This window comes from Marmota marmota, unplaced genomic scaffold, assembly GCF_001458135.2.
Source record: "Marmota marmota marmota unplaced genomic scaffold, marMar, whole genome shotgun sequence".
NCBI lineage: Eukaryota > Metazoa > Chordata > Mammalia > Rodentia > Sciuridae > Marmota > Marmota marmota.
Window position 1 is genome coordinate 8985376 of NW_026000051.1, and position 13556 is coordinate 8998931.

Consider the following 13556-nt stretch of genomic DNA (forward strand, 5'->3'; position numbering starts at 1 on the left):
AGAGAGAGAGAGAGAGAGAGAGAGAGAGAGAGAGAGAGAGAGAGAGCAGGTGAGATAAGCTGGTAAGCTCCTCCACAAGGAGCATTCCTTTTCCACCTCCTGTCTCTGAGTTGTGGATGAGCAGGGGAAGCTGCACACCTTTCTTTGGTGATTACTAACAAAGATGTCATGGCTTTCTGTTATTTGCTAAGCATTGACAGATGAGGAAGAAGGTGATAGGTGGAGAAAGGAGGAAGGGCAATCTGTGCTGGGGGAATATGTAAGGAGGTAAAATGTGCAGGATTTGTGTCCCAATGCATGTCAGCTAGCCTGGCTGGACTAGGACAGGGGATAGAAGAGGTCAGAGGATGGAAGATGGACCTTCAAAATTAGGCCAGGACTGAGAGCCTACAGACCCCAAACTCCCACCAGCATTTCATTTCCCAAGTGAAAACCTGTGGAGGCAGAAGGATTGAGAATATCTAATCACATTTGTCTCCCTAGAGACTTCTTTGCTCTGCAGCAGTTAGAAAAAGCTTAACAAACATCAGGGCTTAACTTTCTTCTCTCTCCTCCAGCCTGAGTGAACAATTATCCTAACACCAGACACAACTACCGATCACTGCACACCTGTCCTGGCTCAGGTGCTGTACTATGTATTTTGCATACTGAATCTCATCTTTCCTAACCACAACTCCTCCAGAGAGGTATATTGCCCATTTTACAGATAAGGAAACTGACATTCTAAGCAAAAGTAATCTACTTATGATCACACAGCTGGTCCATGGTGGATTGGGGACTAGAGATCCAAACCCAAGCAATTTCAAGAATTGGAACAACCAAACAAAAACTTTGCAGACCAGATGTGGTCTGAGAGTCACTGGGTTGAGACCTCTGATGGCTGTTAAGCTGCTTTGAAAACTTGAGAGTGCTTAGAAATACAGTAGATTGCTTTCATTATTCAGAATAATAAGTTGTATATTATGTGCCAGGTATTGAATTTTGTATAATTGGTTGAAGAATACGAGGGACTTGCAAGCAGGTGCTCTGCCTGCCTGCTTGCTTTTTCTTTTACACTTAATCAGCTCCAACTCATGGGACTTGTGTGAGATGCTGGGGACATAGTGAGATTCAGATAGTCACATGGTTCCTGTCCTCAAGCAGCTCCCAAATAAAGATACTTCCACTGTCACTGGATAAGTACTGTTAGGGAGGCTCGGGAAGGCTACAGAGGATAGACCTCTAATGCAGTCAGGGCAGTGGAGAGGGCCAGGTGGGTCAGGGAAGGCTGTCTAGACAAATACTCTACAATGGCTAGTCCTGACTCCTACAGGGACTATGAACTAATTTAGTGCATAGCAACCTATATTTAACAGAAATAAATAGAGGAGAAAAAACCATAATACATTGTATATGCAAAGATACACACATGTGCATGCATGCATGTGTATGTGGGAGAGAGAACGGGGCCATGATATAAAATTCTTTACTGTGAGCTATATAGTCAGAATATGTTGCCTGCCCTGATCCTTTGGCATGTTGTAGGTGTTCAAAGCCTTTTTGAGGAGTGGAAGGATGGATTTAAATTTTTATAGGCTGAGGCAGGGGGATGGCTTGAGCCCAGGAGTTCAAGGTCTGCCTGGGCAGCAAAGCAAGATCCCATCCCTCACACAAAAGAAAAATGATTTGCACAGCAATCCAGCAAGGTACCACCCTTCCCAATTAAGAAAGACGTTCTCCAACACCCACATCCAGTAAATTGAGCATGTTTTTAGTTTAGCAGCAGCTGGGTTTTATCAGTTAGGCCTAAAGCAAGCTTCTGACTAGGGAAAATGAGCCCACAGGAGACAGGGAAAGAGCCGAGGTCTGAAGAGAGGCCTGAAGGGGAACCGAAGGCAACTCTTTGCTGGTGCCCCAGTCTGTGACCTGCTAAAAAAATAAGTGCCCAGCCCTGACCCACCCAAGTGGCATGGCTTCTTAATAGCAGTGGCAGAGGCACTGTGTTTACTGTGGGATGGCCTCAGTCACCCACGCCAGGCCCAGAGAGCCACTAGCTCCTGCCTCAGGATGCCAACAGGAAGCACTGTTTATGGAGGCAGATTGGAGAGAAAGGCCCTGAGCAAGACAAGATGGACAGAGTGCAGGTCAGTCCCTTGCAGAGGGACGTGAGTCAGGGGTAATGACTAGGTGTCCAAGAACAGAGGCTCCCTTTTAGTGGTTTTCAGGACACTCTGAACTTGGTCCATCTTATAATATCAGGACCAAAATATCCTTTGGCTATATTCTCCTCCATCCTCGACTCTTAAGGTTGGAAGCACCCTAGAAATTATCCAGCCCAACTCCCTCATTTTACACATGAAGAGAAAGGGGCCCAGAGAGGGAAGGCACTGATACAAGGTCAGCCGGCAAGCAGCCGGCAAGAGAGGTAGGGCCAGGACTGGGAATCCAGATGCCCCTCTCCCACCATCTTACCAGAAAGGTCTTCTATCTAATTTTGCCCACTTTGGCCTCTTCTCTAAACAGAGAAGTCTTTCTAAAGGACAAAGCACTTACTATTTGCTAAGACCTTCCCTTAGTCCCCACTGTCACATGGCGAAAAGACACTCAAGATCTTTCCCACTGCTGTAACCCGGACTCTTGGGCTTCCTCTCTTGCTCTTTTCCCACTCACATAACATAATCTCATGATCCTGAACTACTTGGGCTGCCTAGAGGTAAAATATTCTCTCCCAACTCTAAGCTTTTACATGTGCTGTTTCCTCTGTTTTTAACATTCTTCCCAACTTTGGGTATTTTTCTGCTCTTTTCTAGGTTTCTGAATAGATTCTGGTTATTCCAGAAAACCTCCCTGGCCTGCTGGCCTCCAGACTTAGGTGTCCCCACTAACTTCTCTGGCAGTGACTCTATTATTATGACTTACTGTACCATTAGTTTCTCTGCTCCTTGACAGATGATTCTGACATTATTACCACTACCATGCTTAACAGGAGCCAGATTCACAGCTGGTACTCGACAAATACCTACAGACTCTCAGTGTCCATCATTCTATAGGCTTCCTAAGAATGGTCTTCTCTTCCCACGATGTGTTATTAGCTTAATCACCAAGGATGGCTTCTTCTGCCCACAGGATTCTGGGAATCATCATTTCTTGTTCTCAAGTCATAACATGCTTTTTTAATGCTTCTGTGATGGACACAATCTCTACCGGGCCTCTATCTCATTTCTCCTTTGGGGGAGAGGTGAGGTATCTTCGGGAAGAATGATTGCAACTCGTTATACAAGAAAGCATAGAGAACATGTCTGTAGAGGGCGGGTGAGGATGTGGACTGGGCCAAATAGAAGCTGCTCACTGGCCCCCTGTACTCTGCTTTGCCATGCGGGGCCTGGGGCTGACTGGACTACACTTCTGCTTTGCCGACAGCTCTTGGGGACAGAGGAGTCACATTCTTTTCTCTTCTGCTTGATGTTCATGTCAGTGTTGCTCAGAGTGACACTCATTTCATGTCCAGTTTCCAGGAGTTTTTTGTTTTTAACCTACACTCCCAGAGTCAGCTTCATCCTTCTTTTTGGAGGCTCTGCTGACCAGTGTACCCTTCTCAGAGGCCAAGGGTCCCAGCTCTGCAGGGCCCCTCCTGAGTGCTCCCAAAGAGCCAGCCCGGCTGGACAGTGCCCTCTTGGAGGCCTGACTGTGGTTCCTTGAGGTCCCTCCATGGACCTTCCAGATCCTCCTAACCCAGGCTCTTGATGCCGGCCCGAGTCCTGGAGGCAGGACTCCTCCTGCAGCTGCTTGCTCTGCTACCTCAATGTACGCCATTTGCTTTTTGGGTTTCCAATAGCCACTTAGCAGAGCTCCCGATATTCAGTTCTTTCTGTTTTCTGGCTGTCCCCTGACTGATACAAGTGGAAACAAGGTAGACAGTCCCTTCCCACATCGATCTGACAGATATTAAGCAAATAATTACAGAAATGAGTCGTTAATTACAGTTGAATTTTGGATACCTGAGTAAAAACACAAAGCCTTTTTGCATATCAAAGTCCTGAGAAGCCTTCAATAAATAAACCTGGTCAGGACTGCTGGATGTGACAACGCCTTAGCTCATCTGACCAGGGAAGCCCGCAGTGAGCCTGTGAGCATTCAGCAGAATTAGTGCTCTACAGAGTAAACAGTGCTCTGTTTTCATGGAGAAAGACTTTAAAGAAACATGAGTCAGGACAGTCGGGGAGCACACGTTAGTCCGGTTCCTCCAATGCCCCAGCTCCAGGATTCCAGCCACAGACATGTCAACCATTTGCTTTGCTCTAATACCTTCCTCAGAGGCAACTTTCTGATCATTATGGCTGTCATTATTGGAGAGGATGCTGTCCACAACCAGTAAATCCATTCTGGTCCATTCGTGAGTTTCTTTCTCATGACAGAGCAAGGTTTCTGGACCTGAGTCTCTAGAGGGACCAACGATCCCTTAAGACCATATGCAGAATGTGCGTGTGAACATGTGTACTTGTGGGCATGCATGTGTGGGCATCAGGTCCCACAGCTACGGTTATTCCTAGTGGACTGTGACTCCAGGAAAGGGATTAAACGTTAAGGGTCATTGCATTACACAAAAATGTTCATGTTCTTATTTGTGCGCTGGGCTCCTGTGAGTTAAGGCACTGTACATCAGTCCTTCTCAGCCTGCTCAGCTTTGTGTTCACTTCCCCACTTGAACCCTCCAGCTGGCTGTGCCCAGTGGCCTTCCTGGGCCACGCGGCATTGCTCCTCCCTCTGCCTGAGTCCATGCTCCTTCCTCTGACAGGAACCCTTTCCCCTTGCCTGGGCTCAATTCCCAGTTACTCTTCAGGCCTCCACTTAGTTGTCATATCCTTGAAACCTTCTTTGACGGGCCAGTTCTGAACTCGGAACTCCTTAATCATGCTTCCATAGTACCGCTCCCACCTCTCTGGGACACCTATTTTCCCTCCTCCCAGGGCCATACTTTTCCTTCTGGTGGTGCCTACTCTATGACACAATCAATTGTTTGCAGGCCTTGTCTGCTGCCTGTTCGAATCGAAGCTCCTTAGGGAAAGGGATTCGTGTCTAGCTTTGCTGACCAAGCCCAGTGTCTAGCACAGAATAGGTGTCCATTACATGCTATTGAAGGAATGCATGCAAAAATGACTACTTCGGTCCTTTCAGTGCTACACTCACTCGTGCCATCACAGTTAGATGTCCTTGACCCCACTCTAAGACTATGTACAGACTTACCAGCACAAAAATTCCAATTTTTGTCTTGTCATCAAAAAGTACTTTCTGATCAAATGCAAAATCTTATATGTGGATAAAGAGAAGAGAAAGCATGCCAAGGGTGTCAGAATAAACCCACCTGCGTTTCTCAGAAAGTGGTTCCTATAGTCCTTAATTATCCGCGTGTTGGGGTCGTAGAAGCCATCTCCACAATCATAGGAGGCTGGGGGAATTGTTCTTGGTGGGTCCATGTTGGTGAGTTGAGAGATACCTTGAAAAGGTACAACAAGCGATTAGTTTACTACCAAGGCCCAATCCAAACCAATGCCTCCTTGAGACCCACTGTGGATGGATGCTCATATTGAACTAAACGTTCCCTGGGTTAGAAGAAAACCAAGCAAGAACAGAGACGCAAGGAGATTTCTGAAAATGGGCCTGTGGGCAGGATCTTGGGAATGCTACTCTGTCTTTCTCCTGATCCCTACTCTTCTCCTTGCTCCTCTCCTTCTTGGATTACCTTGATAAAGGATTCAGGTTCTGGAGTCAGCGAGACCCTGAGCCTGATTCAGAGTTGCCCAGGTGGACAGGAGGGCAGGTCCAGGAGAGGGATGGCATTCAAAGTGTGGGCAAAGGCCACAGGTATGAGTCCTCCAGCTTCACTCAGAAACCTTGTGGAGCAGAGTACATAGGAGGGAGAATACAAGGAAGGAAATGGGTCAGGGGGACAAGGGTCAGAGAGTGGAGAAATTTGACTCTTACCTAGTTACCACAGTGGCTGCCATTTATTGAGTGATTATTTGTGCCAGGCATTATGCTTCTCTCATTTCATTTGCTCCTCAGAGCAACCCTGTGGCTCCATTTTATAGATAAGAAATCCAGCCGGTGTGGTGGTACACACCCATAACCCCAGAGCCTCAGGAGGCTGAAGGCAGGAGGACTGCAAGTTGGAGGCTAGCTTTAGCAACTTAGTGAGGCCCTAAGCAAGTTAGTGAGACCCTGTTCCAAAATTTAAAAAATAATTACGAAAGGTCTGGGGATGTGGCTCAGTGGTAAAGTGCCCCTGGGTTCAATCCCTAGTATAAAAAAAAACTTATGTGTGTGTGTGTGTGTGTGTGTGTATAGAGAGAGGGAGAGATAGACAGAGAGAGAGAGAGAGAGAGAGAGAGAGAAAATGATGCTCTGAGAAGCCAAGGGGTCAAGAGGAACAGAGGTAGTGTTCCCAAGGTAACTTGCCCAAGGTTACCCATCTAGGAAGCAGTCTGGCTCTGGAATCTGTGTGCTAAGTGCCTGTATCAGGAGAGGCAGGGCCTGGGTGCAGCCCCAAGACATGGACCCTGAGATGCCCAGGAGGGAAAGAGGAGTGAAAGCACTTTGTGTCGTCAGCACCTTGAGTGTTATCTTGGAATGCTGTGGCCTGAGTATAGGAAGAGGTTGGAATAAATAACTTCTTAAGTTCCTTCTAATTGTAGACCCTGTCATTCCCTGTTCTCTGGATGGACAGTTGAATGCCCACATCCACACTGCCTCATGTTCACAGCTCAACGTCCTGCTGAGTAGGTGCTCTAATGTTGGCTAATGATAACCCCTGGCCCTGACCCCAACACCATGCATATTGGCTAATGATTAATGAGCATTTATTCCATGCTAAGTTCTTTACAGTCATTCTCTCACTGAAGCCTCAGGCCAATGCCCATTTCACAGATGCTCAGAGAAGTCAAGGGTCATCCCTAACCATCACCTTGCCAAGCAGCAGAGCTGCCCTAACAATGCCTGCCTTCTGAGGCAGAATGCAGAGTGATATGGGAAAGGAGTGGGCTCTTAGGACAAAGCTCCTCTACTGGGAGTTCCTGGAGGAGAAGGGGAAGGCCAGAGAAAGGTCACCACACTGCCTCTGAGACTGGCAGAGGCTCCCCTTTGGTGAAACCAACTGCCATGTGAGGGCTGAATTCTCTTCACCCACACGTGGGCTCTTTGTCCACAGGCCTCAGTTGGGGTAAAGAGCTCATGACAAAGTCTAGGCCCCATCACAGTCACAGCTAACCCAGGAAGAGAGTGATACGCAAGGTTCTCAAGTTAAACCTAGGCTGGCAGCTCTGGGTCCTCCCCTGCCAGGCAAAATGGGTTTGTTGATGTCATTACCTTGATTCCTCAAGTGTACTTCTCTCCCTCCACTGTGATGTCAGGAGTATTATCCCTTTGACAGAAACTCTTTACAGAGTCCTATATGCCAGGCAATCTGTAGGTACTAGGATGTGTCCCTTAATAAGTCCAAGCTCTGTATTGGTGTTGCTCACAGCTGGCTTAGGAAGATAGAGCCAGAACACTCCTGATCTCAGCTCTGGAGGAGGGTCACAGCTGCTTAGTGACATGCCATGGGGAGACCCCACCCAGTCTAGAAATTCAGGGAAGGGGTTTCTGGAAAAAGGGACATAAAACTGAGACCTGAAGGTTGGGAAGGAGTTATTTGAGTAAAGTGGATGGGTTAGAGCATTCCAAGTCAAAGAACAGCAGGAAAAAGCTTGGGGTCTGTGAGGAACAGAGAGGAAGCAGCCATGGCAAGAGCAAGAAGGGCCGAGAAGGGTGGGTAGCTAGGGAGAGCTTGGGGACATCAGCAGGAGCTGGTGAATGAGTTATTTTTAAGAATTTGGACCCTTGTTGGAAGCAGTGGCTCATATTTGTAATTCCAGTGACTAAGAAGAGTGAGGCAGGCAGATCTGAAGTTTGAGGTCAGCCTGAGCAGCTTAGCCAGAGACATGGTCAGTCTCAAAACAAAATATAAAAAGGACTGGTGATGTGGCTCAGTGATAAAGTGCCCCGGCTTCAAATTCCAGTCATGAAAAAAAAAAATGAATTTGGATCCTTACCTTTGGGGTGGTAGGAAATACTCAAGGTTGGAGCTTTGGGAGGTGGTAACCAAATTTATACTTACCAAAGATGCAAGTGATTGCAGAATGGAGACCAGCCCAGGAGGAAGTGTGGGATCTTTTTAAAATTTATTGTTTTTAGATATACATGATAATAGGGTATATTTTGACATATTATATATATATAGTGCAACCATTACAATTTGATGCCATTCTTGTGGTTGAACATGATGTGAAATTACACTGGTTAGGTATTCACATATGAGTTTAGGAATCAAGTGGGGATCTGAGGAGGTTAGGTAACCCAGCGGAGCAATGAAGGAGGTCTGGAATAGGCCATTGGCAGAGGATGAGCAGAGCCCTGACAGAGGTTCACACAGAGGTGCTCAGTATCTGTTGAATGAACAAATGAAGGAACATATTTGAGGTAGAATCTTAGGACCAGGTGATCTATTGCGCGTGGGGCAAAGGGAAGCTGAGAGGTAGCTTATCTGACACTCACTGAGGTAGTCATCACTGGGGAGACAGGGTTGGTGAGATGGTATTGAAACCAGGGCAGACAAGCTGAGGGACAACCCATGGAAGGGAAGCTGGATGGAAGAATCTGAGTCTCGGGGACTTTGATTTCAATTTGGAAGCTGATGGCAGTTGAAGGTTAGAAGTGAAGGGAGAGGGGGATAGAATACTTACTACTGATGGGAAACCTCATCAGAAATAATGGGGGGTGTTGAGATGAGGAGACACAGCGAGACGGAGAAATGGGGGAGCAAGTGTCAGGACAGGAAAGGGAGAGAAGGCAGGTCTCTTGGCCCAAGGTCACAAAGCCAAGAAGTAAAGCAGCTGGGAATGTGAGTTCAGGTCTATCTGATTCTAATGCCTGGATGCTTTCTGGAAGTTTCTTCCTTGTTGGAGAGTGACTTGTCCAAGTTTATGCAGCCATTGAGAGGGAATGCTAGGATGGAACTCCGACCTTCCGGCTCCATCATGCTGTCAACTGCACAACACTTTTTCTCCTAACCTAAATTGAGATTTTTTTTTTTTTTTAAAGTTTTTGAAATCACTTTGTCACCTGTCATTTGGAATGTATCTCCTCAGCTGTGCTCAGAACTATGCTCTACTTGAGATGCACCCAACTTTACATGAGTCTTAGAAACACAGAGAGCCCCTTAAACCACTATTCCCTGAAGGCAGACTCTTGGTCCAGCCGCAGCCCTCTGGGTTGGACATGGGTTTTGCGGGGAGGTATTGTGATACAGAGAGGAAGACTTGGCTCCCAGATGAACTCTGCCACCAGGAAACGTGTCCAAACTCTATGACCTCAATTTTCTCCTCTGTGACATGGGACTGGGAAGGCTGTCCAGGAGGGTTCTCAGGAGAGTCAAGAAGACAGGAATTCCATGGAGTCTCTCCCAGCACCGGGTCCACAGAGCACATACTCCATTGGTGCTGCTCTTTGCCCTTATCTTTCACTTTTTTTTAACTATTTATGTATTTTTTTTTGTACCAGGGATTGAACCCAGGGGTGCTTAACCACTGAGCCACATCCCCAGCCCTTTTTTATATTTTATTTAGGGACAGGGTCTCACTGAGTTGCTTAGCACCTTGCTAAGTTGCTGAAGCTGGCTTTGAAATCGTCATCCTCCTGTGTCAGCCTCCCCCTGAGCCTCTAGGATTACAGGCATGCGCCCCTGTGCCTGGCCTGTTTACATATCTTTAGGGTTGCAGTAGGTACCATAAATAGAAACAGCTACCATGTACCGTGCACCTGCCAGGCACCTGCCAAGCATGTGCGAGGCGCTGTTCCATGCACTTCATAGGAATTATCTTATCGACAACCATCTTGTGAGGTAGATGATGTTATCGTTCCCTTTTTGGAGGGGAGAAGCTGAGGTGCAGAGGGGCAGTCCCTTACTCACAGTACCCGGCTAGTAGATGGAGCTAAGATTTGAGGACTGGTCTTTCTGGCTCCAGGACCTGGCTCTCTTGGGTTCTGCTGCCTCTGCTCAGTTCCTCCACTCCTTGGGTTACTTCAGTAGGCCATGACACTATTTAACACTGCTTTAGTTTCCCTCTCAGTTTGGGTGTGAAGGAAAGGGCCGATGCCTGAATACCTGAAGGCTTCAAGCCAAAGCAGATCTCCGTGTAAAACCTCCGGTCATAGCCATCGCAGTAGTGCCAGTTCTTAGCATCGTACTGCAGCCCATCTGCAAAGGTGTATGTGCCCTGGAAGACAAAGAACACACGTGCTCTTGAGGAAGCAGGAGACTTTTTGCAGAGAAGGTGGATGTCAAGGAAGAGGTGGGTTCTTACTGCCATAGAAAAGAGGTGATGATCGTCACAATTATTATGGTTGTGAGGACTGGAGGGAATGGGTATAAAGTTCTGAGCTCTGTGCTTGCCACCCAAAGGATGGGAACTCTGTGAATTTAGGTAGACAACCCATTCTCTTGGCCCTCAGTTTTCTCATTTGTAAAATTAGAATAATGATGGTGTGTATTTAATAGGGGCGATTGAGAATTCAATGAGAGGTGCAGGTAAAGCACTTAATACAGTGCCTGATTGTGATAGTTAATTTTATGTGTCAACCTAACTGGACTAAGCAATGCACAGATAGCTGGCAAAATATTTCTGAGTGTGTCTGTGAAGGTGTTTCCACAGAGATTAGCATTTAAGTCAGTAGAATGATTACTTTAGATTGCCCTCACCAGTGCAGGTGGGCATCGCCAAATTGTTTGAGGGCTTAAATAGAACAAAAAGGCAGAAAAGGGACCAATTCTGTCTCTCTGCCTGAGCAGGGACATCAATTTTCTCTTGCTCTCAGACACCAGCACTTCTAGTTCTTGGGCCTTTGCACTTTGACTGGGAATACATCATTGACTCCATGGCTCTCAACCTTTGAGTTTGGACTTGAACTTCACCACTGGCATTCCTGGGGCTCCAAATTGCAGAGGGCAGATTGTCGGACAGCCTTCATAATCTCATGAGCCAATATCTCTTAATAAATCTCTCTCTATATATGTATAGTGTATATATACATGTGTTTGTGCATGCCCTTTTGGTTCTCCAGATAATTCTACAGACATATTAAGCACTCATAAAGTTACTTATTTTTTTTAAAGAGAGAGTGAGAGAGGGAGAGAGAGAGAGAGAGAGAGAGAGAGAGAGAGAGAGAATTTCAATATTTTTTTATTTTTTAGTTATCGGCAGACACAACATCTTTGTTTGTATGTGGTGCTGAGGATCGAACCCAGGCCGCACGCATGCCAGGCGAGCGCGCTACCGCTTGAGCCACATCCCCAGCCCCATAAAGTTACTTATTATTCTTTTATTATCACAGCCGAAAGTTCAGCACCATCAGCCACAACCCTTTGTCCAAACATGTGCGTTCTGCTTTTGCTGCATCCATGCTAAAGGGAATCTCAGGATGCAGAATCTACACTGGCCTAGGCATCAGGAAACATGGGTGGAAATTCCCACAGTACTATTAATTCACTGTGTGACCTTGGGTAAGTCATATCCCCTTCCTGAGGTTTAGCTTCTCCAAGTTATAAAATAAGAAGTATTTCTTAACCTTTTTTAAGGTTATGAGTCAGGGCCCAACACACCCAGTGAAACTTCATGAAAGCTACGGATTCTTTCCCAGAGAAAAACATACTCCCATACACATAGAAACTTTTGTGCATAAACCAGGTTCACTGATCTCTGAATTCTATCCATGGGCCACAAATTCCAGGTTCAGACCCCTTGGATTAGATGATGTATGACAGCAGCAGAGCTAGCGCTTATTGAGTACCCACTCTGTGCCAAGAACTTGGCAAAGTGCTCACATATTTTGCTTTATTTATTCTCACAACCTCCTAGGAGATGCCTAGTACTACTGTGGCAGGCTGAATAATGGCCTCCAAAGGGGTTCACATACGATGGGACTTGTGATTATGTCAACTTGCATGGCAAAAAGGACTTTGCAGATGCAATTAGATTAAGGATCTTGAAGTGGGGGAGATTCTCCTGAGGTATCTGGGTGCACCAAATATAATCACAGGGTCTTTATAAGAAAGAGGTAGGAAGGTCCGGGTGAGAGAAAACAAAATGATGCAAGCAGAGGGAGGGAAGAGGATGTGACGAAGGAAGCAGAGGTGGGAATGAAGCATGGTGAGGAGCCAAGGAATGCAGGCAGCTTCCAGAGGCAAGGCAGCACATTGTCCCCTAGAGTCTCAGGAATGCAGCTCACTCAGTTTAGACTGCCAACTTCCAGCTCTGTGAGATAATAAGTCTGTGCCTATTTAAGACACCAAATTTGTGGTAATTTGCTATAGCAGCAATAGACAATGAATACAACCAATGTCCCTGGTTTACATATGAGGAACTCTAGTCTCAAGAGAGGTAAAGTCATAGGCCCAAGGTCAAATAATAAGAGGCATAGCAGGATTCAAACTCATCATAGCCTCCCTCAGGGACCATTCCAGATTGAGAGGGAGAATATTCTAGAATATCCTAGAGAATATTCTGGGAAATCAAGAAGTGGGAGAGATACAAAATAGATATGGGTGGGTGCTAGACAGGGAGGCAGAGCATCACAGCAGTGTAGGGGGGGGGGGCTCTTCCTGTCCAAGGATCCCTCTCTGCCTCCCCCATCTGTTCACCTTGATGGCCAATCCCTTTTCCCAGACAGCGTCATATCGGCTCCCGCTGGGGAAGTACAGGGTTCCTTCGCCGTGAAACATGCCGTCCTTCATTTCCCCAACATATCTTGTTTCTGTTGGGAGGATGTATTCAGCTTTGCCCTCCATCCTGCAAGGACATAGGAAAATCACTGAGCCCTGTAGGAAGTTAGTCCTCGATTTCACGCGTCATCCTCTCAGCAATATTCTATCTAAAACCCCAAATTTTGTTTTGTTTCCCTCAAAAATCCTGCTTAAGAGGGGGGGCAGAGTTCAGTCTGTTCCTTCTTCCTTCACCTGTAGGCTGTCCTGGAGTTCATGCTGTTCAATGAAATACCTTCTTGCTAGGCCCAGAGAGGGTAGGGATGTACCCAAAGCCACACCATAGAAACTGAAATGAAGGCCAGGGCTCAGTCAGCAGATTTTTGACTTCCCTATTCCTCCTCACTAAGCCACAATTGGGATACTTGAAAAAATATGAAATTTAGAGATAGGAGATATGGGTTTGAATACAGCACCTTTTCTAGAAGGATCATCCTGGACACTTCCCCAAATTTCTCTGTCTCTATTCTCCCCTCCCTCCCCAAAGAATATTTCCAGAGCACCTGCTGTGAGCCAAGTGCTAGGTCTAGAGCCAAGCTGCTGGATACAGCACAGACCCAAGCAAGGCGGACGCCCTCCCGGTCGGTCTGCACGAGGGACACAAGTAAGAAATTGCACAATGTGTAGCAAGTGCCCTGCAGGAAATCATGGGTGTGTACAAGAGTACAGGGCAGGGACAGCAAGGACAGCTGGACCAGGGGACCGGCTTCTTCATGGGTGCAACAAA

The 13556-nt window shown here is 46.7% G+C and overlaps 1 protein-coding gene across 2 annotated transcripts in view; it reads right to left on the bottom strand.

Moving 5' to 3' along the window:
* Morn5 (MORN repeat containing 5) overlaps positions 1 to 13556 on the bottom strand; it is a 32677-nt gene that overhangs the window by 14715 nt on the left and 4406 nt on the right. Inside the window, exons 2-4 of one of the 2 annotated variants that reach the window (XM_048813141.1) lie at positions 12710 to 12857; positions 10178 to 10289; positions 5342 to 5473 (exon numbers count right to left, since the gene is read on the bottom strand). In XM_048813141.1, the coding sequence (XP_048669098.1) occupies positions 5342 to 5473; positions 10178 to 10289; positions 12710 to 12857 (392 nt within the window). Of the gene's footprint in view, positions 1 to 5341; positions 5474 to 10177; positions 10290 to 12709; positions 12858 to 13556 lie in introns of those variants that run through there. The other variant, XM_048813142.1, reaches the window with a different exon arrangement.